At 42.8% G+C, this 25,904-nt stretch overlaps 1 protein-coding gene across 1 annotated transcript; it reads left to right on the forward strand.

The window, feature by feature from the left end:
- Positions 1–19: 19 nt before the first annotated feature.
- HAS2 (hyaluronan synthase 2) lies at positions 20–23,846 on the forward strand. The gene is made up of 4 exons (XM_074985626.1): positions 20–132; positions 11,516–12,142; positions 16,338–16,439; positions 20,897–23,846. The coding sequence occupies exons 2-4, from the start codon at positions 11,516–11,518 to the stop codon at positions 21,824–21,826; spliced, it is 1,659 nt and encodes a 552-aa protein (XP_074841727.1). The 5' UTR covers positions 20–132; the 3' UTR covers positions 21,827–23,846.
- Positions 23,847–25,904: the final 2,058 nt, after the last annotated feature.

The following is a 25,904-nucleotide window of genomic DNA, read 5'->3' on the forward strand; positions in this document are numbered from 1 at the left end:
AGCTGATCTGTGGAGATTTCTCCTGGACGCCCGGGCCGTCGTCGTTACCTCAGCCTTGGAAACTGTCCCCCAGCCGGAGCGCGCAGCCCACCCAGCCAGCCGCGGGCCCGGGAGGAGCAAAGGACAGACAAGGTAGGTGATGCATGGTCCTGCGCCGCTCATCCCCGGGGGGCTGGAGAGATGCGCTACCCCGTGGATGGCAGTGGGGGAGGGGGGGAGAGATGCGCTACCCCCGTGGATGGCAGTGGGGTGGGGGCTGGAGAGACGCGCTACCCCCGTGGATGGCAGTGGGGTGGGGGAGGGGGGGAGAGACGCGCTACCCCCGTGGATGGCAGTGGGGTGGGGGAGGGAGGGAGAGATGCCCTACCCCCGTGGATGGCAGTGGGGTGGGGGGGCTGGAGAGATGCGCTACCCCCGTGGATGGCAGTGGGGTGGGGGAGGGGGGGAGAGATGCCCTACCCCCGTGGATGGCAGTGGGGTGGGGGGGCTGGAGAGATGCCCTACCCCCGTGGATTGCAGTGGGGTGGGGGGCTGGAGAGATGCGCTACCCCCGTGGATAGCAAGGGGGGGATTTACCCCCCAACACACCTAAACGAGGCGACTTGAGGCGGGTTTAATCTAACGTCTCGCCGGGAAAATAAAAAAGCCACCGCTGTCACTCGTGGCGAGTCCCGCTCCGCCGCCGCTGTGAGCAGGAGAAGGTGTGTAAGTCCTTCACCGCCCAAGCTGCAGAGGTGCTGGGCTGCGGCCGCCTCGGCCCTCAGCGCCCTGCCGGCGGCTGGTTCTTGGACGGCGCACAGTGTAGGCATTGATCCGCTTGTGCACACAGGGCCGGGATCCCTTCCCTTCCTTCCTCCCTTCCTCCACACTGGGCGCTCCGGGGAGGGGGTGGGGGCGTGACGGGCAGCGGGGAAGGGCGGGGGTGGTTCCACTCCAGCCCCACCTCCGGCCGCGCCGAGGAGACCGAGATGTCCCGCCGCAAAGCCCAGCGGAGGGCGAAGTTTCGGGGGAGGGGGAAGGGAAGAAACCCACCACCCGCAGGCAGACGTCGAGGGCCGCCTCTAAGGTGCCCGGCTGCTGCCGAGGAGAGGGACTCGGAGCGGCCTTGCAAACGCTCCTCACAGGTCCGCCCCAGGCTAGTCTGCAGGGCTGGCGCGCCCCGGTGCGGCGGGGGAGTATGTGGCATGCCAGGCACGTGGTTCCTGAAGAGCCCGGGGAAAGGCGGGCTCCTGATCCCCAGCGCTGGCCCGACACCCCAGCATTGTCCTCCCCTGAACCGCTGGGGAGCAGGCGGCCGGGGCAAGTCTCGGCAGCGGGCTCTGAGAGGCGGGAGGGCAGGGACAGGAGAGACACCCCCGTGTGACGGGCAGCGGGAGCCCGTCTCACGTAGAGTCCTCAGGAAGCGCGTCCCAGGCTGCGGGCCTGGCGCAGGAGCTGCGGAGGCGCCCGTACCTGCACCCGGAGCGCAGGCTCGGGGAACGCCTGGCCCGCTGCTCCAGCCACCGCCGCGGGGTAGAAATTTACAAGGCGGCTGCAACCCACGTGGCAGAGCAGGGAATACCTTTGAGGTCACTGCTTTGGGGCCGCCCCCTGTGATGCAAGAGCGCGCCCTTCCCTGATTGGCTAATGCCCGCGGGCAGGGGGTTCCCTGGGCAGTGGCGCTGTCTGAGCGCGGGGTTCCCCGGCTCCTTCCGGGGATGGGGAGTTTGCTGGGGGAAGAGGGTTGGGCGACCGGTGCTTTGTAGGCGCTGGAGAGGAAATGAAGCTGCGAGCTGACAAGGGGCTCTGGAGCATCGCCCCACCAGCGTTTCGTTCCCTTGCTTCAAAGGTTTCCTGCCTGCGAGTTAACATTTGCTTTCCCTTAAAGGCCTAACAGTCTCAGAAGGGGTAGCCCTGTTACTCTGTAGCTTCACAAAAACAATCTGTCCTGTAGCTCCATCCCCTAACTAAGTGATTTATTAAATAATGAGTACCAGAGGGGTAGCCCAGTTAGTCTGTATCTTCAAAAACAACAAGGAGTCCTGTGGCTTATAAGGTGCCACAGGACTTCTTCTTGTTTAATAGGTAATGAGCTTTCATGGGTAGGACCCATTTCTTCAGATTTTCCTAACGGTCTAAGTTGGAGAGACCATTCCAGGAGCCAGAGTGTGATCTCCCTTATTGGCCTCTATCCACTCTAACAGCACTTCTACTCATTTGCCTGGTGCAAGAGAAGTCACAATCCGTGGTGTACCTTTTAACAGCAGTACGCTTAGGACTCACGCAGACAACAGAAAGCAGTAGAACTGATGTGGATGAAATTATGGAGTAGTGACCATGCATCCTTCCTGAGCTGAATGGCATTGTGCTAATTTTATTTTGGAATTTAATAGTATGTAGTATGCAGATGCTCCATCTAAATTAGCAGAGACAGATCCAATATTGGTTGTCTTCCCCTGACAAGATAGAGGTGGTTTCCTTATCACACATTGGTAGAAACTGCACAAACTCAATCCTTTCTTACTTTAAAATATTAATACATATCACAGTTTTCAAAGGAAAAACAAACACTTTCACTGCAAGTTGAGGCATACAGCGAGAGTGCTTTCATATTTTGTTCCAGGAAGCTAGTAGGCTACTGCAGTTTTGTGCAGTCACATGCATACTTGCATGGAGAGCCTTATTAAATTGAATGGGACTACTCATGCAGCTCTGTAGGCATCAGAGTTTGCAGGATCCAGTTCTTAGTCTTTCAGGGCTTGGAGCACTTTAAAATGCCCATATTAACATTAAATTATGAGTATCAAGCTAGCATCTTTCCTTCAAAAATTATACATCATACCACTATAGACATATCTGACAGTATATATTAAGCATATATTAAAGAACTACAGGTGAAAGTGTAGGCACAATGAAGCCAATGGGAGTTTCGTCACTGATCTCAGTGGTGCCTGGATTTCATGAGAAGCCTGTAAATATTATCTCCTTGGACAAACATACCTGTATACCATGGGCCAAATCCTCTATTGGTGCACAAGGACACAATACTGTTCACTTCAATGGATTTCACACATTTACACTAGCAAAGAATATGGCCTTAGGTATTTATGGCATTGAACAAAAATTAATATTGCCTCCTAGCTGTGTATGCACAGGGCCAAATGGTTCCAGTATTGAAGGTGATGGAACAATTCTGGATATGGCCTATGATAGGTAAATGACCAGTGAATAAATTACAAGATCATAAAGATATAAACACCAAATGTATATTTAAAGTGGGTGCATTCCTATATACTTACTTCAGGGATTCTCAAACTGCATTATACTGCAATCCCCATATGACCACAGGAGGGAGGACTAAAGCCTGAGGTGCCCCCACTGCCCAGTCCCATTGCCATGGATGGGGGTGGGGGAACAGAGTTGAGGGGGGGGGGGAAAGTCAAAGCTAAAAATCCAATGGATTCAGCCACAGGCAGGGGATCTCTTGTAACTGGAGCCCTATGGCCTTCAAACCCCAGCCAGTCTAAGTCAGCCTTGGTGATCTTATTAAAAGTGTGGGTTGGGATCACCAAGTGCCATTGGGAACCAGTCTGAGAACAACTGAATTAGAATACTAAGCTCACAGAATACTAGACCTGGAAGGGGCCTCAAGAGGTCATCAAGTCCCGTCTCCTGCCCTCACTGCAGGACCAAGCACCATCTGTATCATCCCTGTTAGATATCTATCCAGCCTGTTCTTACATATCTCCGATGATGGAGATTCGACAACCACCCTGGGCAATTTATACCAGTACTTAACCACCCTGAGAGGAACTTTTTCCTAAAGTCCAATCTAAACCTCCCTTGCTGCAATTTAAGCTCATTGCATCTTGTCGTACCAACAGTGTCTAAGGAGAATAATTTTTCTCCCTCCTCCTTTTAAACACCTTTTTAGGTACTTGAAAGCTGCTATCATGTCACATTTCAGCCTTCTTTTTTCTAAGTTAAACAGAGTTCTTTTCATCTTCTCTCATAGGTCATATTTTCAAAACCTTTAATCATTTTACTTGCTCTTCTCTGGACCCTCTCCACATCTTTCCTGAAATGTGGTGCCCAGAACTGGACACAGTACTTCAGATGAAGCCTAATCAATGCAGAGTAGAGCAGAAGAATTGCATCTCACTCAGAACACTCCTGTTCATGCATCCCAGAATCATGGTTTTTGTAACAGCATCACACTGTTAACTCATACTCAGCCTGTAGCCCACTGTAACCCCTAGATCCTTTTCTGCAGTATTCCATCCTAGGGAGTCCCTTCCCATTTTGTCAGTGTGAAACTGGTTGTTCCTCCCTAAATGGAGTATTTTGCATTTTTCCTTATTGAATTTCACCCTGTTTCTTCAGGCCATCTCTCCAGTTTATCCAGATCACTTTGAATTCTGACTCTGTCCTCCAAAGCACTTGCAACCCCTCTCAGCTTGGTCCCATCTGCAAACTTCATAAGCATACTATCTATGCTATTATCCGGAATGTCTACACTGGTTTTTTGTCAACAGGCTGTTGACAAAGGCATTATGGCTGAACACAGAAAGGCACAACGCTGCCTGCGGATGTGCCAGGTTTTATCCTGGGTTTTGTCGACAGTCTGTTGACAAAGCACATTTTGTGTGTAGATGCTGCATGGGTTTTTCCAACAAAAGCCCAGTTTTGACAAAACCTTCTCATGTACCGTAGCCTCTGTGAATGGGTATCCAAGCAGTTACACACTCACCTGATAATAGCCCATCTAGGTTGCATTTCCCTAGCTTGCTGATAAGAAGGTCATCCAATACTTTAATTCCACATACTTACCTAAACTGGAAATCATTGATAAAATAGATTTTTGTGCAAGAACTTTCGCATAACCCTATTACTCTATACGTTGTTTATATCAGGGATAAAAGCAAATGATAGAGGCCTTGCTAAAGCTCATGAGAGAATAGATTTGTGCAGGTGGTTTTTGGGTTTTGTTTTGTTTTGGAGAAATAGTGAGTGGAAAGAGAAGATTCTTGGTCCAGTATTCATGAACTTCTAAAACCCGGCACAGTTTGTTGTCATTAATTCTGATGTGCCAGCAGTCCTCAAACTTCAGTGCATGATGGTTCCCTTCCGAAAACAAAAATTACTACAGGACCCCACCCCAGAAGGCCTGTGATGACAGGGAGGCACCAACTCTGCCCAAGGGCTGGCTTCTCCCTGGGTGAGGGGGCATGTATTCTTAGCTTCTCTTTCCAGGGCTGAAGCTTTGAGAGTTTGGGCTTTAGGACACTAGCCTAGGTGATCCCATTAAAATGAGGTTGCTTTGGGCTCCCAATCCAGAGTTTGAGAAGTCCTGGGGTATGCTATCCTGTACTTTGTTTCACAATAAACTAAACTTCAGTTTTCTGCAAACCCTTTCAAGAAGATAAATGGTATGTAAAATCTGGAAGTGACCAATAATTCTAAACAACAGATATGGTAACTCTGTTGACATACAGATGTAGAACTTTTGTTTCCTCTCAGCATGCTGTAAACTGGAAGAGGGAATGTGGACAGTTATTTGATGTTTATAATTCATGTTTATAAAGTCATTTGTACTTCAAAGTTAAAATATTTATTTTGCTGCCAAAACACATCTAAATTTCTTTAAATTGGATGCCAATTCATAATAATCTGTTAATGTTTTACACTATGTATATATACAGTGTTTTTGTGTATATATACACATTACACTCTTACACACCCACATACACACCCCCCCAGATCTAGTTGTTTTACTGAAGTCAAAACCAACTAGTCACATGGGGAAGGAAATGAAGCTTTGGCTTATAAAAGACTAAATGCTTCCATTGTCTGTATGTGTATAACTCCCTCTGAAAACAGTGGTAAATATGTTTATATACTTCTGTGCGTGTGAAATTTTATATTGGACTTGATTCCAAAACCTTTTCAGGCTACATCTACATTGCTGAGAACTGTCATCATAAGATATGCAAATTGTGCAATGTATTTGCATGTCTCCTGCTGACACTGTCTGAAGAGGCTTTCCCAACATTTGGCCCATCCATATAGGGCCAAATGTCAGGAGACAACCCCCCATCCCCCGGCTGAGACATCCCTTCTTCCTCCTGGAACAATGACTAAGATGTGGCAGAACGCTTCTAAAATGGCTGACTTCTGTTGGGAGACAGAAGCTTGCAGTTTTGACATAGACTTAGTGATGATACCTCATTGATATCAATGGGAATATTAGCCTGAGTAAAGACTGTAGAATTTGCTTTACTCATCTGAATAATTACATTCAAATCAGTTAAGTTACTCAAGTGGGTAAGGTAAGTGAGGTTGGGACTCGTATGTGGTGAGTGGAAAAGGGCCGCTGGTGGAGGGGCCAAAAGAGGCAGCTGCCCTGGGGCCTGGCAGTTTAAAAAGGCTAATGGAACCCTGCATCCTTTAAATCACTGCCAGGCTGCACTGAAGTTCTGAGTGGTGGAGGCTAGCCCTAGAGACAGTCCCTCCCGACACCTTTTACAGAGCCTGCAGCCAGGTGGGGAAGAGAGACATTTAAATTGCAAAACTGGTGGATTTTAAATGACACCAAGAGGGAATACAAGTAAAATCCTTAGCTCATATAGCACTAGTCAACCATAGACCTGAAAACACTTCAGTTCTCTACAAGGAAGGTCGATATCATTAGGCTTCCTTTACACACAAGAAACTGAAATTCAGCAAGGTGAAGCAACTTGCCCACCCTCAGGCCAGTAACACAGAAGAGGAAAAACTCAGGGCTTTAGAGGCCCAGGTTCATATTCTAGCCACTAGGCCATAAACCAGAAAGCAGCTTATTCAGAACAATATATTTGTAAAAGTTAAAATATCATACAACTTGGATGTATTTTTACTGGGGTAAAACTGGACGTGACTTGGGCTACGTGTACACTAGCCAAAAACTTAGAAATGGCCCTGCAAATGGCCATTTCGAAGTTTAATAATGAAGCGCTGAAATACATATTCAGTGCCTCATTAGCATGCGGGTGGCCGTGGCACTTCGAAATTGGCACGGCTCGCCGCCAAGCGGCTCATCCAGACGGGGCTCCTTTTCGAAAGGACCCCAGCTACTTCGAAGTCCCCCCTTAATAAGGGGACTTCAAAGTAGCTGGGGTCCTTTCGAAAAGAAGCCCCGTCTGGACGAGCCGCTCGGAGGCGAGCTGCGTCAATTTCGAAGTGCCGCGGCTGCCGTCATGCTAATGGAGCGCTTCATTAGTAAACTTCGAAATGGCCATTTGCATGGCCATTTCAAAGTTTTTGGCTAATGTAGACACAGCCTTGGCTTCTTAAAGAGTAAGATGTCCCTACATCAGGAGCATTTTGTACGGTAAAGGTTTGACTATTTCTGTGTGATGTTCATCAGAAAAGGCAAAGGAGAACACTATGGCCTGCAATATTTGTAATCTTATTTGCACTTTAGATCCTCATTTTGATTAAATTTGAAATGCTAAAGTATCATAGCTGCTTTAATTATTCTACTTCAAAACCCACTTACAACCACTCCTATATAGCAGCACTGTCATACTATAAAGTTAATCTTCCTTTTTGAAGTTTATTTCAGAGAATTTAAAACTAATAACTTATTAAAGGTAAACAAACCCCTTGCATAGTTTCCTTTGTGTTTGTGATGGTATGTCTCACCCTTCTTTTCAGTCTTTCTGGAGGATAAGTGGTTCAGGGTTTCTTCTGAGAAGCTGTGTGAGCTCTTCTTAAACAGCTGATGTAGTAAGCTACATCCCAGGTGTTGCAAACAAGTCTGACTTTAATTTGAACTCTGTTAGTCACCATTTTCAAATCCCTTATTAGCAAATGGATGGACCACCTGAAAGCTTTCAGTGCTTGAGAAAAAAGCTACATAAATGTTTAACGGGTATATAATAGGCACTGCTGCAGTGTTGTCATACTGTCAGTGCTGTCATGGGTTATCTTCGTGAAATTTTGTTCCTCAGTTCTATTTATTATTTCATCTAATTCTTAGGTTGAACCCTCTTATATGTCCTCTTCATTTTTCATTGCACTGAGCATGTGCCACTCCTGTTGGTCTCTTAGAGAGACACCCCCCTCCACATCTATGGAAACTGATTTACACTCTCTGGACCAGTCTGGGCCAGCCTCACTCAAGAGGAATAGTACCGTACATGTTGCAGCTAGTCCCATTGATTTCAGTGGGATAATTTGGTGAATAAGGCCCTGATTCAGGAAAGTATCCCTAGCTAGGAAGGCACTTGGCACTTGCTTAGAGTTGTATGTTCTTATCTCAAGTTTTATTCCTGGACATGGGTGATCTTCAACACATATTAAAGTGTTTTGCGGATTCAGAACGTAACCTACTATTTGACATGGCACATAAAGATGGCACAATCTGGGTCTGCATTATAAAGTAAATGTCACAGCTCCATTTTCTATATGACGTTCAAAACATTCCTATCCAGACCCCTTCATGAAAAGCCCTGTAGAGTTTCAGTTACACTGCCAAGGTAAGGCTAGTGTAGAGTAAGATCTGTTTAATCTTAGCAGTAGCAAGACATGCTACTTTTCATAAACTTAGACCATCATGCTAACCTCAGTAAATATTATGCTTGATTTTTGTAGTATTATTGTAGCAGTATTGGGCCCAGAGTGTTATGAGGTTGGTGAAGTAATACTTTGTATGGGACCAAGTTTTGTTGGTGAGTGAACCCAGCTATCCTGCAGACTGCGTAGATGTACACATTCATTTTATTAGTGATACTTGGTCCCAGTTCTTCATATGTATTTAGGCCCCTGCTGACCATTGCCTATGCACCTTGAGGATCTGGGCCATGATCCCATTATACAGGCAAAATAATTTCACTCAGTGATCAAACTACTTAAATTAGAGTCTCTCTGACTTCAGCAGGCTCTGGATGGAGCTCTTACTGAGCACAGTAATGCATAGATTTATTTATAGAGCTAATCTCGTTCTCTTTGAAGTCAATGGCAAAACCCCAATTGACTTCAATGAGAGCAGGAGCAGGGATGGAATTTCTGTTTTATTCATTCAAAACACAGGGCTAAATCTGGACACCTTTGAACAGCCTTCTATAGGCAGAACTCCCTTTGAAGTTAATGAAGATCTGCAGGATTTAGGCCTAAGGGCATAATTTAGAAAGGGTGATATTAAAGAAGTCATAGAAAAAGAGAGCGAACGTGATCTGGCCATCACAAAATTCTTGCTACCAGGGCTTGATTCAGCAATGGAATACATCAGCGTAAAACTGGAATAACGCATTTCTGAGTCAGGTCTTTGGTTTTGCTGATAGTTACTAGAGTTGTGCTCAGATGTGAAAGTCTAGAATCATGTTCAAAGTGTGACAAAAGATGTGACTAAGAGTTATGTAGGATGCCAGACTCTGTTCATAAGAATTCCTGTTGGCTTTTAAGCCTCTGATAAAGCAAAAGCTGATTCTGGATCATGCTATTTGACTCAGCAGTCCATTTTGGCCTCGGACATGTAACAATGTGCGTTTGCTGTAAGATCCTTGGCAAAACGCTAAAAGCAGGGCGGAGATTTTTTGGCTCTCCTCTCTTTGTGTATATTCATACTGATAAAGATCAGGTCTACTGGGCAAAACATCAACAGTCCACATGCTAAAGACCTGAACAATCCTTAAACAGCTTTTTCCAGACTCTCCCTGAGAGTCACTCAGTTAAAAGATGTAATTGTTGAGCCCAGGTTTATACATACTAAAGGGGAAAGAGAGTTCACTAAAGCCACAAATTTAGGTCAAAATCTTCATTCATTTTCCAGTCAGGGATCATATTTAGTTAAAGAGAAGATTATTTTAGATGAATAAATAAAAAAAACTGCTGCTTTATTAGGTCCAGATACTCATTGTGTGATCTTGGGGGAAGTTATGCTAGAAGTACAACCATAAAGAATTACCTTTTGGGTTCAGCAGTTAGGGAATCTGTTTACATGAAAAATGAATAAACACATGGACCACACATTCTGATCTTCAGCATCATCTAATCTGGATAAATTTGACTATTTCTTTTGTATTTTTTATTCGGCATTCATGGTCATGCTCTGTAGTGCTTCTCTATGACTCCTGTCATGGAAAGCTTTTGAGATGATTTCTCAGCAACATTTCAGATATGTTAGAATAGGGAGTGTTAACTTACAGTCAGTAGTTTTACTGCTGGTCCTAAATTTTCTGGTGACTGCCCATAGCACCTGCCAAAATTTAGCTGTAGGTATTTAAGCAAATTTTAGTGATAGAATTCAGATTATGCTACTTTCTTAACTATTGTCTGCAAATGTAAATTTCAGAACCTTCCTCCCATATTGAAATATATCATTCTAAAATAGCTAAAAGGAAAAACATACATTTTTCTCAATCTAAAGTTCTATGGTTTATTATTTTCTGTTGAAAGATTTTTTCCCCCGCAGGCTGTACGTCTGCAGACTGAAATGTAAACAGCTGAGTACAGCTGCATGTTACAGTTTAGTAGTGATTTTTCTCTGTATTTCAAAGGGACAGTCTGCAGGCATATATGATGTAAAAGGGTTGTGTTCCAAATTCAATTGTGGCCAACAGATGGTGTGATGAATATTATCAGTGTACATGCTGGTTGATATTAGTGGAGAAAATATGAATAATGGAAAAGAAAAGAGATCAAAGTACAAAGAGAGGCCCTGATTCAGCAAAGCACTTAAGCACCTCTTTAAGTCCAATGAAATTCAAAACATACAGTTCATGTTAAGAATTAGGATTTAAGACATGTTTTATGTTGGTTTTAAGAATGCTGTTGAATAAAATACTTGGTTTGACTGTGACTGAAAGTAACCCAGGAGAATGTCATATCTGCTTGTCTGCCTGCATGCTTTTTTCCTTACACACTATCAATCAGCCAGCTACCTTAGCACCTTACATGCTTGTTAGAGCTTGCATACCTGGAGTTGACTAAAGGGAATGCAAGAGACAGCTAAGCTAAGAATGTAGCATGTTGTCAAGGTCAATTGCAGTTTTGTAGAATTTCAAAGAACTTGGGTGAAATCTTGACTACTTTACAGCTGATGGCTATTTTGCCATTGACTTCAATGGGTAAAATCTTGGCCCCATTGAAGTCAATAGCAAAAGTTCCCATGATTTCCAACATAGTTCAGATTTTACAGATACATGTATGTGTTAGTGAGAGCACTTTTTAAAAAGCCTCTTCAATACTATTGCAAACATCTCCTTACATGTATGGTCTTTCCAGCAAGCCCAGGTTATTAGGATCAGATGCTTACATGACCACTACCATTTGTCTGGGGATCTTTGAAGATCTTATACAAGTTCTCAAATTCTTAACAGTTCAGTGAGATAAGTATTAGTGTCCCATGTTGCAAGTGGGGAATAGTGCAATGCAGAGATGATTCAGAAACAGATCCTGACTCTCCATCCTGTGCTCTTAGCTATGAGACCACCCAGGTTATATTCTGTAGCAGGAAACAGCAATTGCATTAATTATTTTTCTGGTTTTGTTGCAGATGTATTGTGAGAGATTTATATGTATCCTGAGAATACTTGGAACCACGCTCTTTGGGGTTTCCCTCCTGCTTGGAATCACAGCTGCTTACATTGTTGGCTACCAGTTTATCCAAACAGACAATTACTATTTCTCTTTTGGACTCTATGGTGCTATTTTGGCATCACATCTCATCATCCAAAGCCTATTTGCCTTTTTAGAACACAGGAAAATGAGAAGATCACTTGAGACACCAATAAAGTTGAACAAAACAGTTGCCCTTTGTATTGCTGCCTATCAAGAGGATCCTGACTACTTAAGAAAATGTTTACTTTCAGTGAAAAGATTGACCTACCCTGGAATTAAAGTTATCATGGTAATTGATGGGAATTCAGAAGATGACATTTATATGATGGACATTTTTAGTGAAATCATGGGCAGGGACAGATCTGTCACTTATATATGGAGGAATAACTTTCATGAGAAGGGTCCAGGTGAGACCGAAGAGTCACATAAAGAGAGTATGCAGCATGTAACTCAGCTGGTCCTATCCAACAAAAGTATCTGCATCATGCAGAAATGGGGTGGAAAAAGAGAAGTAATGTACACAGCATTCAAAGCGCTGGGCAGAAGTGTGGATTATGTGCAGGTAGGTATTAAAGCACTAGGCCAATGCCAACTCAAACATACCTTGACATAAAGCAGCTTTTGTATATTTCACGCAGCACGCTTTAGCCCATCCTAATCCCTTATGAACACAGTGCTCCTTTCAGACTGTTTAAAACAGCATGACCGTTGAAAGCAGATTTTGTACCTTTTAAAATGGCCCGATGTTCTGTGAGTGTGCTAAATCTGTGCACAGTTATTTTAGAAGTCCAAAGCATTTCCTGATACTTAACAGCACTACTCCCTTATCAAAATGGTTATTTTTTTTTTAAAGAAAGGTCTACTTTGGAAGATCTCTGCTTTGCTAACATAAATCAAGATCAGAGGTAATTTTTCACCCTGGTAGAAACTGAAATGGATGTCCTGTATGCAATCATGCAATAACCTACGAGGGAATATCTTCAGGAGTATCTCAAACCCTTGACAGAGCCCCTTGACAGAACCTACAAAAGGGAGACATTTTTAAGCCTTCAAAGACTGCTAGGATTATTCAGTAAAAGGGAGCAGAGAGGGAATGAAGCTCTTAAAAATATAGATGAGAAATTCATCAGCTAAGGCCTGGAGTAGCATTTGCTTTATCTTTTACAGCTGCATTTCTTTTACAGCTGCATTACCTCACTCACCACAACTTGGCCTTAAGACACTGTTCACTTAACAATGAATGAGGCAAGGTCCTGTATCCCCATTTCCAAAGCTGCAGGGACAGGTTGTTCTCAAGCTCTATTTTTTTCTGTACAATTTTTCCTGTGTTTTAGTCCTGATTCTGTGGTCCTGGAAATGTACTCCTAGAAATGGTCCCTATTGCTCCTAAAATTCTTGCTTCAAATTAATAAAAATGACTCCAATGAGGAAGGTTTGCAGGATCAGGCCCTTGCTGAGCTCCACTTGCAATGGATTAACCAGCCAAGGTTCAGGGTTTGGTTTTGACTAAGCCCTGTAATGTTGTGAAGATTGTCCAAAGAATTAAGGCTGTTTTTAGACGCTCTCCTCCCCTATGGACCTCAAAGTCAGTTGCCCGGGGCTTCATCTTCAAAAATCCCATCCTCCTGGCCAGCCCATTATGGAACTTGTCTGCTGGGCTCTGGAAGGGCCAGCATTGTAGTTGCTCGCAGTTTGGGGCCACTCCAGAAAGCACTGCATGAGAAAGTGTGCATGATTTGAACACCATGCCATCTGGGGGCTTGCAAAGGCGGAAGGAGTTTCTTAGCAGAAATTTCATAGGTATGTAGAAAAGTGCAGAGACTGGGGGAAGAAGAAATGAATGAGCAATATGTAAATTGCCACCATTTCCCAACCCATCTCAGAATAATCAAAAGTTTGTCCCCTAAAAGCAAGGGGCTTGACCCTCTGTGGTCTCATACTTTGTGTAGGGCAACCAGGGTGCAATATTGTTGTGAAAAATCTATTCTAATTTTGAAAGCATTTTGTGGGCTATAAATAGCTGCAAAAGGAGTACACTGAGAACCAGGCCTACCATATCTTCTGTTTTGCTGGACCAGGGGTCAGCAACCTTTCCAAGGCAGAGTGCCAAAATTTGACTGTTTGGTCTCTCTGTATGGGCCAAGTGCTGGTGATACTTTTTAAAGTCACAAATAGCGCTACTTACAACAGCTTCAGTAATAAAGAGGCAGAGCTTTACTGTTTAGGTGTGTTGGGAGCACTAACAAGTCGTTTACTAATGCATAGATGGCATGGCTTTGAGCAAGCTCCTGGCCACGTGGGGGAGGAGGGGCAGAGCTGAGCACTCTCCTTGGGTGCCAATGAAAATCTGATTATGTGCAACTCTTGGTAACCATACTGACCCTTTGCTATTCCAGGGATCTTTTGCAGTTGTCCAGGAAAACTGTAGTGAAGCATTTTTGCTGTAGAATCTATAGCCAAAGGTGTTAACAGCTATGCAGGAAACAAATATTTAATTGTGGGGCCTTCCATTGTATAGCACAATCCAAGGGGTGGAAGCTGAAGGTAGACAAATTCAGACTGCAAGTAAAGTGAAAGTTAATTAAGCACTGGGGTAGTTTCCTGAGGGTGGAGACTGATTTTTAAATCAAGATTGGATGTGTTACTAGCTCTGCTTCAAGAATCCTTGTGGGGAAGTTCTGTGGCCTGTGACATACAGGAAATTGCATTAGATGATCACAGCAGTTCCTTTTGCCCTTGGAATCTATGAACCTAAGAAAAAAATGGTAAAAACTGAAGTGCCTTCCTGGCAAAGATGCTGCCAGATATTGGTTGGTCGAGTTAGTACTTGTCACCTGGGGGCACCTGTCTGACTCCTGGGTGGGCACTGACTCAGAAAGCCTGATAAGTGCCCTAGAAACTTCAGCACCAGAGTAATGAAGTCAACAACTAAGGTCACATCCACATTACAAATACAACTGTGTCAATGGACTTGGTTACAATACTTGCATCCCATGGGGCAGTGAAAGCATGGCTCTGTCTGCAAATAAAGGCAAGATTTTCAAAACTGGCTAGTGATTCATTTTTAAGGTGACCAACTTGAGACACTTCAGAGAGATCTAATTTTCAGAGAGCCCAAGATTCCATCCTCTGAAAATCAGGCCTTCTGAGGTGTTTTTGAAGTGGGTGCCAAAAATGAGCTATCTTGAGCGTGTCATCCATTTCTGACCACCTGCATTTAGCCCTTCCTTTGTAATAAAAATACAGGTTGAACTTCTGTAATCTGGACTTCCCTATCCCAGCAACACCCCTGGTCCGGCATCGTCAGTGACTCCATGGAAGCTCCAGGGCTGGAGCACTCATGGGGAATAATTGCCAGACTGGGCCGGGAACATTAGGAAAGAGAAGAGCCCCAGCATCCTGGCCAAGAATGGAGCCCTAGCACCCCAGGGTCCAGCAGCTGGGAGCAGAGCCCCAGCATTCCTGTGGGTCAGTGGCTGGGAGCAGAACTCCAGTGCCCAGGGCCAGAGGCTGGGAGTGGAGAGGCCAGCACTGACCTCCTCTGGTCTGACAACTCCCCCGGTTTGGGACCTGTCAGGTCCTGAGGGTGCTAGACTCTGTGGTTCCACCTGTATTGGAGAAAATACCGCATACATGTTGGAATTCCTAAGTCTGGCATTCTTTGGTCTGGCAACATCCCTCTTCCAGCAGGACAAGGGATGTCACTGGACCACAGAGCCAGGCAGGAGGGTGCAGACCATAACCTGTGGCAGCCCTTGGGGGATAGGATGCATCCCCCGAGGAACCCCCTGGGAGGACAGGTGCACAGGGCTGTAGCTGGCGTTGGCATCCGCTGTCAGCCCCATGCTACAGCTAGGGCTGGATCCAGCTTTCCCCAACACCCCTGTGGAGCTGGAGGCAGCTTTCTTCTGCAGCCCCCTGGGTCTGAGGGCAGCTGCACAGGCCTGGAGCTGCATCCCCATTGCAGGCTGGAGCCAGCTTCTCCTGGCAGCCCCAGGGCAGAAGAGAGGGGAGTAGCCTGGATAGGTGGTGGCTTGAGGGCTGTGGTGGGGCAAATTTTTCTCTGGAATGTGTAGTTTCCATATCACATGTCAAATCTCTGTAATATTTGTAATGTGCCAAGCAACTAAAACAAGAAGTGAATTTGTCCTGCAATCCACAATACATATTTTACAGGAATTGCTAAAACCTTTTCAGAGTAAAAATGCTAGTAGAGTTCTTCCCAGACTTCTAGCTTATTTATATCAGAATCTGTGGGTTAACTCCTTGTCAATCCCCCTTATGAGAATAAAAAACATTTGAACTGGGTGCATGAAACACATCCAACATCCTTGTCCCAAGGCTCAGCCAATACGAGTTTTGTTTTGATTCATACGGGTGTTCGGTTGTCAAGAAAACCGCAGACTGCCGATATGAGTTTTGTTTTGATTCATAATGGTGTTCGGTTGTCTCTCGGATATCATCTCTCTTGTTCAGATTAGCTGATCCAGTGTCTCAATAAGCAAACATAGATAATATGGAAAAATAAAAGTCTTTGTGACTTTACCACAGACAAATGCTCTGTAACATTCAGCGTTAAGTCGAGTTGGCTGGCACCAAATGCCCTTAACAGAAGTAACTATACAACTTCCAAACCGATTTTTTTTTTTTACATTTGCTATGTCAACGGAGTCACTATATTCACTTTTATTTTTATTTTTTTCTCTGGTGCAGTCCCTAACCTCATTTTTCTGGTTTTTTCTTTGTGTTACTTGCAGGTTTGTGATTCAGATACAATGCTTGATCCAGCCTCATCGGTGGAGATGGTGAAGGTTTTAGAAGAAGATCCAATGGTTGGCGGAGTTGGGGGTGATGTGCAGGTGGATATAGTGAACTTTACATGCTCTGAATTCTAAAACAAAATTATCCACAGACTGGAATTAACACAAGGTGTTGGGGATTTTGTAGCAATATTTTAGAGTCTTGTTATTGTAAGAGACTGCCAGTCTCTAGTGGTATTAACCTAAGTATCTGAGCATCTTACAATTCATAATATATTTAGCTTCATAACATCCCTAGAAGGCAGTGAAGACCAATTATCCCCATTTCACAGACAGGGAACTGAGGCACAGAAAGGCTTAAGGCTTAGTTCCTCATTGGTATTTAAGTACCTAACTGATTTCAATGTGAGTTAAGCATCTTTGAGTATCTGGACCTAAGTGATTTGCTGAAATTACATAAGTCTGTGGTAAAATAGGGAACTGAACCTGTTTCTCCTGAGTGGCACCCTAGTCAATAAGCCTCATCCTTCATCCTCAAATTTTACTACATCCAGCTTAGATTATTCAAATTGAAAATCACTGAATCAACTCTGTGTCTTGTCACATTCTCTGACATTTTCATAAGACAATAATAGACACACTGACTAAGACAATGGTCCAGCTAGCTCAATATCATGTCTGTCAATTGTGGCCACGGCCAGATTCTACAAAGGATGCTACAGACCAAGGCAATTCATCAAGACATCTACCCCTTGTCATCCTATCCTACCTAAAGGCGGTCAGAAGTTTAGAGATCTCCATGGCATGAGATTTCCTTGCTAATATCCACTTATAAACCTTTTATCTTCAAGGAATGTATCTAATTCTATTTTTAAACCCACTTATGATTTTGGACTTCATAACATCCTCTGGCATTGAGTTCTGCAGATTGATTGTGTGTTGTGTGAAGACGCATTTCCTCATGTCTGTTCTAAACCCACTGCCTAGTCATTTTCTTGGGTGACCCCTGATTCTTCTATTGTGTGAAGGGATAAGTAACCATTCCATCTTCACTTTCTCCGTGCTTTCTCCATGCTTGTCAGATGTTTACAGAGAACTATGCAAGATGACTCACATGATATCTTTCGTGAGTGGAAATAGCTAATTTAGACCCCATCATGTTTTGTGTGGACTAGGGATTATGTTTTCCTTTGTGTGTTACTTGCATTTATCAACATTGAATTTCATCTCCCATTTTGTTGCTCAGGTACCCAGTTTAGTGACATCCCTTTGTAGTTCTTTAGTTAGCCCTCAACTTAACTATCTTGAATAATTTTATATTGGCTTCAAATTACAACTGGATTTCTTGCCTCTTTTTCCATACCATTTATAAATATGTTGAACAGTACTTGTTTGCAGTGCAGATCCTTGGGGAACCCACTATTAACTTCTCTCTGCTGTGAAGAATGGCGGTTTATTTCTGCCCTTTGTTACTTATGTTTCAACCAGTTACTGATCCTTGATGCTTATCCATGAGAGGACCTTCTCTTTTACACCATGACAGTTTACTTTGCTTAACAGCCTCTTGTGAGAGACCACATCATATGAAAGACCATGTACACTATATCCATTGGATCAACATTTTCCATGCTTGTTGGTCCCTCAAATAATTCTAATAGATTGGTGAGGCATGATTTCCCTTTATAAAATCCACATTGAGCATTCCCCAACATGTCATAATTCTGGTCTTTCCTGTAGTTTCAATCAATCTGTCTTGTACTGAAGATAGGCTTCCTGGCCTCTAATTGCCAGACTTCCTACCTCTGACACTTTTAAATGATGTTTCTGGATCTTGTAGTAGTTGCTGTTTACATTCTTTTTGGGCCAGCCTAGTTACAATTTACACTTGATTTATCACTGTTTCAGTTCCTTTCTATTTTCTTCAACAGAATTTGACTTCCAATTTTTAAAGGGCATCTTTTTTCTCTGCTGCCACTTTTGGACTCCTTAGCCATTGAGACTTTGTGTGGTCCTCTTAACTCTATTTTATTTGGTGTATATGCATATGAGTGTCTATTATATTTTTAAATAGTTCCTATGCAGCTTTCAGGCGTTTCACTATTGTGACTCTTCCTATTTTATTTTCCTTTAACTCACTTCCTTATTTTTGTGCAATTGAATTCTTTCAGTTAAATACTGTGGTGATGAGTTTCTTTGGTATTGCATTCCCTACAAGGAATTTAATTTAATTATTGCATTCCCTACAAGGAATTTAATTTAATTATGTTATGGTTGCTGTTACCAAGCAATTCAGCTATTTTCATCTCTTGGTCTAGCTCCTGTGTGCCATTTAAGACTAAATCAAAAACTGCTCCAATCTTGTGTGTTCTGGGACTAGCTGCTCCAAGAAGTCATCATTTAATGGTACTTGAAAATATTCTATTCTTACATCTCATCCTGAAGTGCCTTGTTCCCAGTCACTATGGAGAGATTTGAAATCCCCTCTTATTAAGTTTTCTGATTTCGTAGCATCTTTAATCTCACTGAACATTTCAATTATTAAATTTTCTGGTTTTGTAGCATCTCTAATCTCACTGAGCATTTCACCATCACCATTGACAGTATATTCCTGTTAAGATATTCTAGTTTATTCAAGCATGGAATTCCTGTGCATAAATATTCTGTTGTCCTGTTTAATTCATTAAAGATTTTGATTATGCTTTCTTTAACATACAGTGTCACTCCCCCACTAGCAGAACGTGCTCTATCCTTCCTATATATTTTGCACACTGGCATTACTATGTCCCCATAGTTATCATCAGTCTATGATAGCTATTATATCAATTTAATACCAGACACTCAAGTTTCTGTCTTCATGCATTTTCAGTGCTGCATCATTTGGGTTGCACATGCAGCAGAAAATATTTACATCTTTCAAAACTAGGGCTGACAACTGACTTCTGGGTTCTGGGCAATGTGCAAGCATGAAGGAAGGGGCTACAGGTCTCTGAGAAGGGGCAGGTTTTCTGGCAGAAGGGGCAGAGCGGCAGAGGGGGTGGGGACAATTTTATTCCCACATTTTCCGTCCACGTGCAGAATAAATGTTATGTGTGCTGAGCCAATGTTTACATGCACCAATTCATAGAAGCACCTGGTGCTGGCTGCTACCAACTCAGGGCACTCTGCTGATCAGCTGGGCAGCATTTGAATCTGTCCTGGGAAGCTGCCCCAGTGCACAGCTTACAGGAAATGCTACTGAAGGCTAACTTCCCCCACCCATCCCTCAAAGCTGCCTGAACCATGCCACATGGCACTCCAGCAGTGATTCAAAGGGCCCAGGGCTCTGGCCTGTCCTGCTGCCAAGGTAGCAGTGGTGGCAGCATGGAGCCACAGGCCCTTTTATTGCCAGTGCCTGCTTTGCCGCTTACATTCCTGTCAGTTGCCCTGTTCAAAACAATTGCTCCTGTTGGGACTGATTTTAAAACAAATGCACAACAACAGTTCCACAGGGCTTATTAATCTCCCTCTTCATTCAGTAGACTTTTAATGTGGGATGATGATCTTTACTCCTGCAACCAGTTGAGTGGTCAGATGGCCAGACAGCTACCTGTTGAGGCCAAAGTCCTAGGCCTTAGGTACCTAAATGCCTTTCAAAGGCTAGGCCCAAGTCCCTGCCTGAGCAGGCTTCCCACCTCCCCAGCTTCTGCCTTCTTCCCAGAACAAATCAAGCACTTATATTACATGAGTGCTGAGGAAGTGGAAAACCATGTGAGCTCAGAGGGAGGTGAATGGTCCTCAAGCAGCCCCCATGGGAAAAAAGGTCAGCTCTTTTGCTCTGATGTCCTCAGCAGAAGCTGAGCACAGTCTGGCTCCAAGAGTCTCGGACTGCTAAGTGGGGACAAGTAGAAAGGAACAGAGGAAGAATCAGTACATGGGATTCAAAAGAAAGCTCAGTGAGTCAGGAGGGGGAAGTTTTGTGGGAGTGAAGGGAAGGTTCATGTTTTTGAATGGAAGGAAGAAAGGTTTTGGTGGAGCAGGACCCTATTTAATGTTTATTTTGATCTCCCTACTAATGCCCTTGTGAATGAGTATGACTGTGACTCTTAATAGTCACTAAGGGAATGTCTATACTTACCTGGCATTTGACAGGCCGCGATCGATCTCACTGGGCTCAGCCATCGACCCTGGTACGCTGGTGTAAGCCAGAAGAGCCCCGCTCCTCGTTAGGCAACCAAGTCGATCCCGATAGGTCAATTCTAGCTATGCTAATGGCTGCACCCCCAGTCTCGTCCCCTCCACCTAAGACCCTGCCCCTTATGGGAGCACAGAGCTGCCACTGACATACACCTTGCCCAGAGTCCTGGTGAGTCTGCCAGCTCCCCGGTGAAGAAGCATGGCGACTGGAAGAGCTAATTCAGCTTGATGTATAGGAAATGATAGTCTTAACTCTTGGTTAAATGTACTGATGTTTTAATGGCAACCAGTATTTTGATTAGTCCCATTCACATCACTGGTGCTAGTTTTCGACCCAGAAGTATTTCTAAGGAACTAATTTTTAAATTTCCCTTTACTTGCAGATTTTGAACAAGTATGATTCCTGGATCTCCTTTCTCAGCAGTGTGAGATACTGGATGGCATTTAATATAGAAAGAGCCTGTCAGTCCTATTTTGGCTGTGTCCAGTGCATCAGTGGACCTTTGGGAATGTACAGGAACTCCTTGCTGCATGAATTTGTGGAAGATTGGTACAATCAAGAATTTATGGGCTCTCAGTGTAGTTTTGGAGATGACAGACATTTAACTAACCGCGTGCTGAGTCTGGGTTATGCAACAAAGTATACCGCTAGGTCCAAGTGCCTTACTGAAACACCTATCGAATACCTAAGGTGGTTGAACCAGCAGACCCGTTGGAGTAAATCATACTTCAGAGAGTGGCTGTATAATGCAATGTGGTTCCACAAACATCATTTGTGGATGACCTATGAAGCTGTAATCACTGGATTCTTTCCTTTCTTCCTCATTGCCACAGTCATTCAGCTTTTCTACCGGGGGAAAATCTGGAACATCCTCCTTTTCTTGCTGACCGTTCAGTTAGTGGGCCTTGTAAAGTCTTCCTTCGCCAGCTGCCTTAGGGGAAACATTGTCATGGTGTTCATGTCACTCTACTCAGTGTTGTACATGTCAAGTTTACTTCCAGCGAAGATGTTCGCAATAGCCACAATAAACAAAGCAGGGTGGGGCACATCAGGAAGAAAAACCATTGTCGTCAATTTCATAGGACTTATTCCAGTATCTGTTTGGTTTACAATCCTTCTAGGTGGTGTAATTTTCACTATATACAAGGAATCAAAAAAGTCATTTTCTGATTCAAAACAGACGGTTCTTATCATTGGTACAGTACTCTATGCATGCTACTGGGTTATGCTTTTGACTTTGTATTTGGTTCTTATCACCAAATGTGGCAGGCGAAAGAAAGAGCAACAGTACGATATGGTGCTGGATGTATGATGTTTCTGCAAAACATTACAAAGGAAATTTTAAAGCAACCCAACAACTTGATAGTATTTGTGGCATCAAATTAGTGTCACCACGAGAAATGGATCACTGCTGCTGGACTCAAACATTCATATTTCTATGGGCTCATTTTCTTCCTGCCAAAGGGAAAAAGCACCATTGTTTTTTCTGAGAGGGGAAAAATACAGATGCAACCTGTTCACAGGAAAATGGGAGGACTTTTTGTTTATGCACTTTTTTCTCTTGTGCATATGCCTGACAGTGTTACGTTCTATATACCTCACTAGTCATGCTTCTGTGGGTGGACAGGAAGGAAAGGAGTTTAGTGAATCAAACAAATGATCTTGCAACCTAATTTATGAACTTTTTTATAGTTTTGTTTGATAGGAAGGGTCTTTTTGTGTTAGGCTGCCAAATGTAATGCCAAAGGTAAATTTTAAGAGGCCGTTGGCTGAGCTGTATTTTTATATTATTGTCTTATCTGTGTGTGTATTTTTACACCAACTTTTTAAAAAAATTGCATATTTTATATATTATCTGCCAAAAATTCCAGCGTTTCGCTCTCTATCCTTTTCAGTATGTTTTAAAAGAATTCACACTCCCTCCTCACCAAAAAGCTGCCCACAATGTGAAAACTTGTTGATATTGATATTGTTCACGACAAAAATAATAAAATGTCTTTCTACATTTTTTTTTAAATTGCTGAATGGTTATTTCTGTGAAAAGTATTTAAAATGTTCTCTTGAACTTTTGACTTAATTGTATTGGAAAAGGCCAACATTGTTGTCAGTTTTTGAATAGCAACATATTTGTATGCACAAAAAGGCCAAAGGGTACATACGTGCAATTTTACTGGAGGACATTGTAAGAGGGCACCTGATTCTCTAACGAGAACATTACATTCTCTGCATATGGCCCTGGGTATAAAGCAGCCTGTTCTTGATGCCATTGAAGTTAATGGCAAAGCTCCCATTGGTTTTGTAGGGAGAAGAAACTGGGCCTACAATTTTGGAAAGTAGGAAGTGCTGAGAACCCAAAACTATTTGACTTTCATGACTGTTGCAGATGCTCACCACTGCCTAGGATCTGCAGAGAGTGCACGTTTTCTTAGTTTAAAAAGTAAACACATTGAAAACAAAAATGGCCCCAAATGTAAAAAAACCTAGGTGCCTAAAATAAGGCTTGTAAACTGACATCCATATATTTATTTTTAAGGTCAAAAGATACCATCAGATCATCTAGTCTGACCTCTTGTAGTACACAATCCATGCAATTTCCCTCAGTTACACTGTACAGAGCCCAGTAACTTGTGCCAGACTAAAACAAAGCTTCCAGAAAGACCTCTGGTCTACATTTCAAGAAATGGAGGATCCACTACTTCCCTGGCCTAAATATAATTTAGGACACGGGGTTTGAAAGCTTTGGAAAGTAATTTTCAGGACTGATTTCTGCTATCCTTAACCAGGACCTTAGCCAAATGAATGCAGCATTGAGCCTTCATATACTATATAAAGAATGATAGAACATTGGCTGTATACAAATACATGCCCTTTTGGATTCTGGCATAGATAGGACTGTGGTAAAGCAGAAACCAGCACATGATATTTTAACAACCTAGAAGCATTTTCATCTTCCTTCATATGAAGACATGAATATTTTCTGCTGTAGAATGAGTGGCACACACACTACCTTACTTGTCTGATGATGTTAAGGTACATGGTTGCTTGAATGTCATACTAATATGTTCCGAGTTGATCTTTGTTGGTTACAAAATAAAAAAACAAGCAGTATTAAAAACAAGCAAAAGAAACATTTTAAAATAAAACTTGAGTTTGCCTTTTAACTATTTATGTTGTAAGTTAAAGCTTGAGTAACATTCAAATGTCAAATAAATCCTCTCATTCTATAAGAGATTGAATTAATTGCCTGTATTTATTCTAGCAATTATTCAACATACTTCCAGTATAGGTGGTATAGTATAATTGTTACTTTCATAAATAAAGTATTTTTGATAAGATCGTGACTTAGTTCATGTTGTTTTTCTATAGTGCTTTTGCAGGTACATCCTTTCACAGCATACTTTAATACTAGCAAATTTACAGCCACATGCCTGATTTCCAGTTTGAAATTTGACAACATGGAGATGAAGCAGTTGTCCTGAATTTGGTAATTTGAGACCTAGAAGACAGCAAGCCTTGTTTTGGGGGCTTGAGGAACTGAAAAGGAAAAAATGGACGTTGATTTGATCTAGCATGATTCTATTATGAATGCTTTGAGGACCATCATTCTTGATACACTGGAGGAGCAGAGTTGGAGAACACTGAACTGGAATTTAGGAAAACAAAGTTTTAATTCCAGCTCTATCACTGGCCCTATGCCTTGGGGAAACTACCACTTGATTGCTCATTGCCTCAGTTTCCCTTTAAGGAAAGTCCTATGATACCTTTCTCCTTTGTGAGGTGATTTGAGATCTATGGATGAGCAACACTATAAAACAGCTAGTTACTAGCATTGGGCAAACTAAAGAAAGATGGCTCTCCGGAGCTATGTCTATACCACAGTGATCCTTCAAAAGAAGTTCTTCTGGAAGATCTCATCTAAAAAACCTACTTTTGAAAGGGCAGATCCACGCACAAAAAAGATCCAAAAATCCACTTTTTCAATAGAGAGTCTATAGCCCCCACTCTTTCAAAAGAACAAGACGGGGATTGAAAATTCAAGTGCCATGAGGATTGCGCTTTCAGATAAAGGAATCCTGGGATGTCCACACATTTTTTGAAAGAAGCTTCTGGAAAAATGCACTCTTACTCATCTGAGACAGGAAGAGGGCCACAGGAAAAAGGCCTGCGTTGTTCATATTTAATATTGAAAGAACGCATTTTGTGTATAGACATTCCATGGGATTTTTCAAAAGAGCCCTGTTTTTTTAAAAGAAAACTCACTATCATAGACATAGCCTAGGATACAAACTCTTTCTTATGCTAGTGTCCATCTCACTAATACCCTGTTCCAAAATCTACCGCAAATGTCTTGTGCGACCTTGGGCACTAGTGCCTTTCTGAAGTCAATGGAAGCAAAGGAACTTGGCTCCTCTGCAAATCAGGGCACATCTCTTCATGCCTCAGTTTCCACACCAATAGCAGGAGAGTTGCAAGGCTTAATGTTAGCTAATAAAAAAAATCTTTGAAAATATTTATTGACAATAAAAACGTTGATGGAAAATTTTAATTTGCAACATTTTTTTTCTGCTATTTGGAATTAGAAATGGAAGTTTTCTGTAAAAATGATTGGATATCAGTGAAAGTCAGTTGTCCTGAAACTCTCAATTTTTTTTATACCAAAAATATTTTTGAAAACCAAAAACATCCTAGTTTCTGTTTTTCATGCAAGCTCCACATTTCTGTGGGAAACTGCAGTGAAAACAAGTTTTTGTTTTAAATTGCCTGCGAAAATTAGCCTTTTTTGACCAGTCCTGTTTGTAAGACATCTGGATTCTGTGATGATGAATTCAATTTTAAAAGTCCTATGCACAAGTGAATTTAAAAAAACACATGAACTGGCAATATATAGATATGTATGCCTATAGGCTCAGGCCACGCAACAAAGCTATTTCAAGACAACAGCTGTTATTTCAAAATAATTTTGCAATCATCTATACTCCTATGCTATTTTGAAACAAATTTGAAATAAGTGGGAGCATTATTTCGAATTTAGTAAACCTCATTGCAGGAGGAATAACACCTAATTTGAAATAACAGTGCCCATTTCAAAACAGCTAAGACAAAGAATAGCGCTATTTCAAAATGACCCAGAATAACATCCAATGGCACTATGGCTGTGTCTATACTGGCCCCCTTCTTTGAAGAAGGCAGTGTAATCAGCCCAAGCGGGGAATAGCAGTGAGGTGCTGCGATGAATATGCAGCATCTTATTAGGCTAATTCTTGCCACGGCAACTTTAAAGTTTCAAACTTCAAAGCGCCGGCATGCTGTGTAGCCATGGGTGATTCAAAGTACTCGTGCAACTTCAAAGTGCCATTACTCCCATTGCAGCACCTCATTGCTATTCCCAA

This window comes from Carettochelys insculpta, chromosome 2 (assembly GCF_033958435.1).
Source record: "Carettochelys insculpta isolate YL-2023 chromosome 2, ASM3395843v1, whole genome shotgun sequence".
NCBI classification, from domain to species: Eukaryota; Metazoa; Chordata; order Testudines; family Carettochelyidae; genus Carettochelys; species Carettochelys insculpta.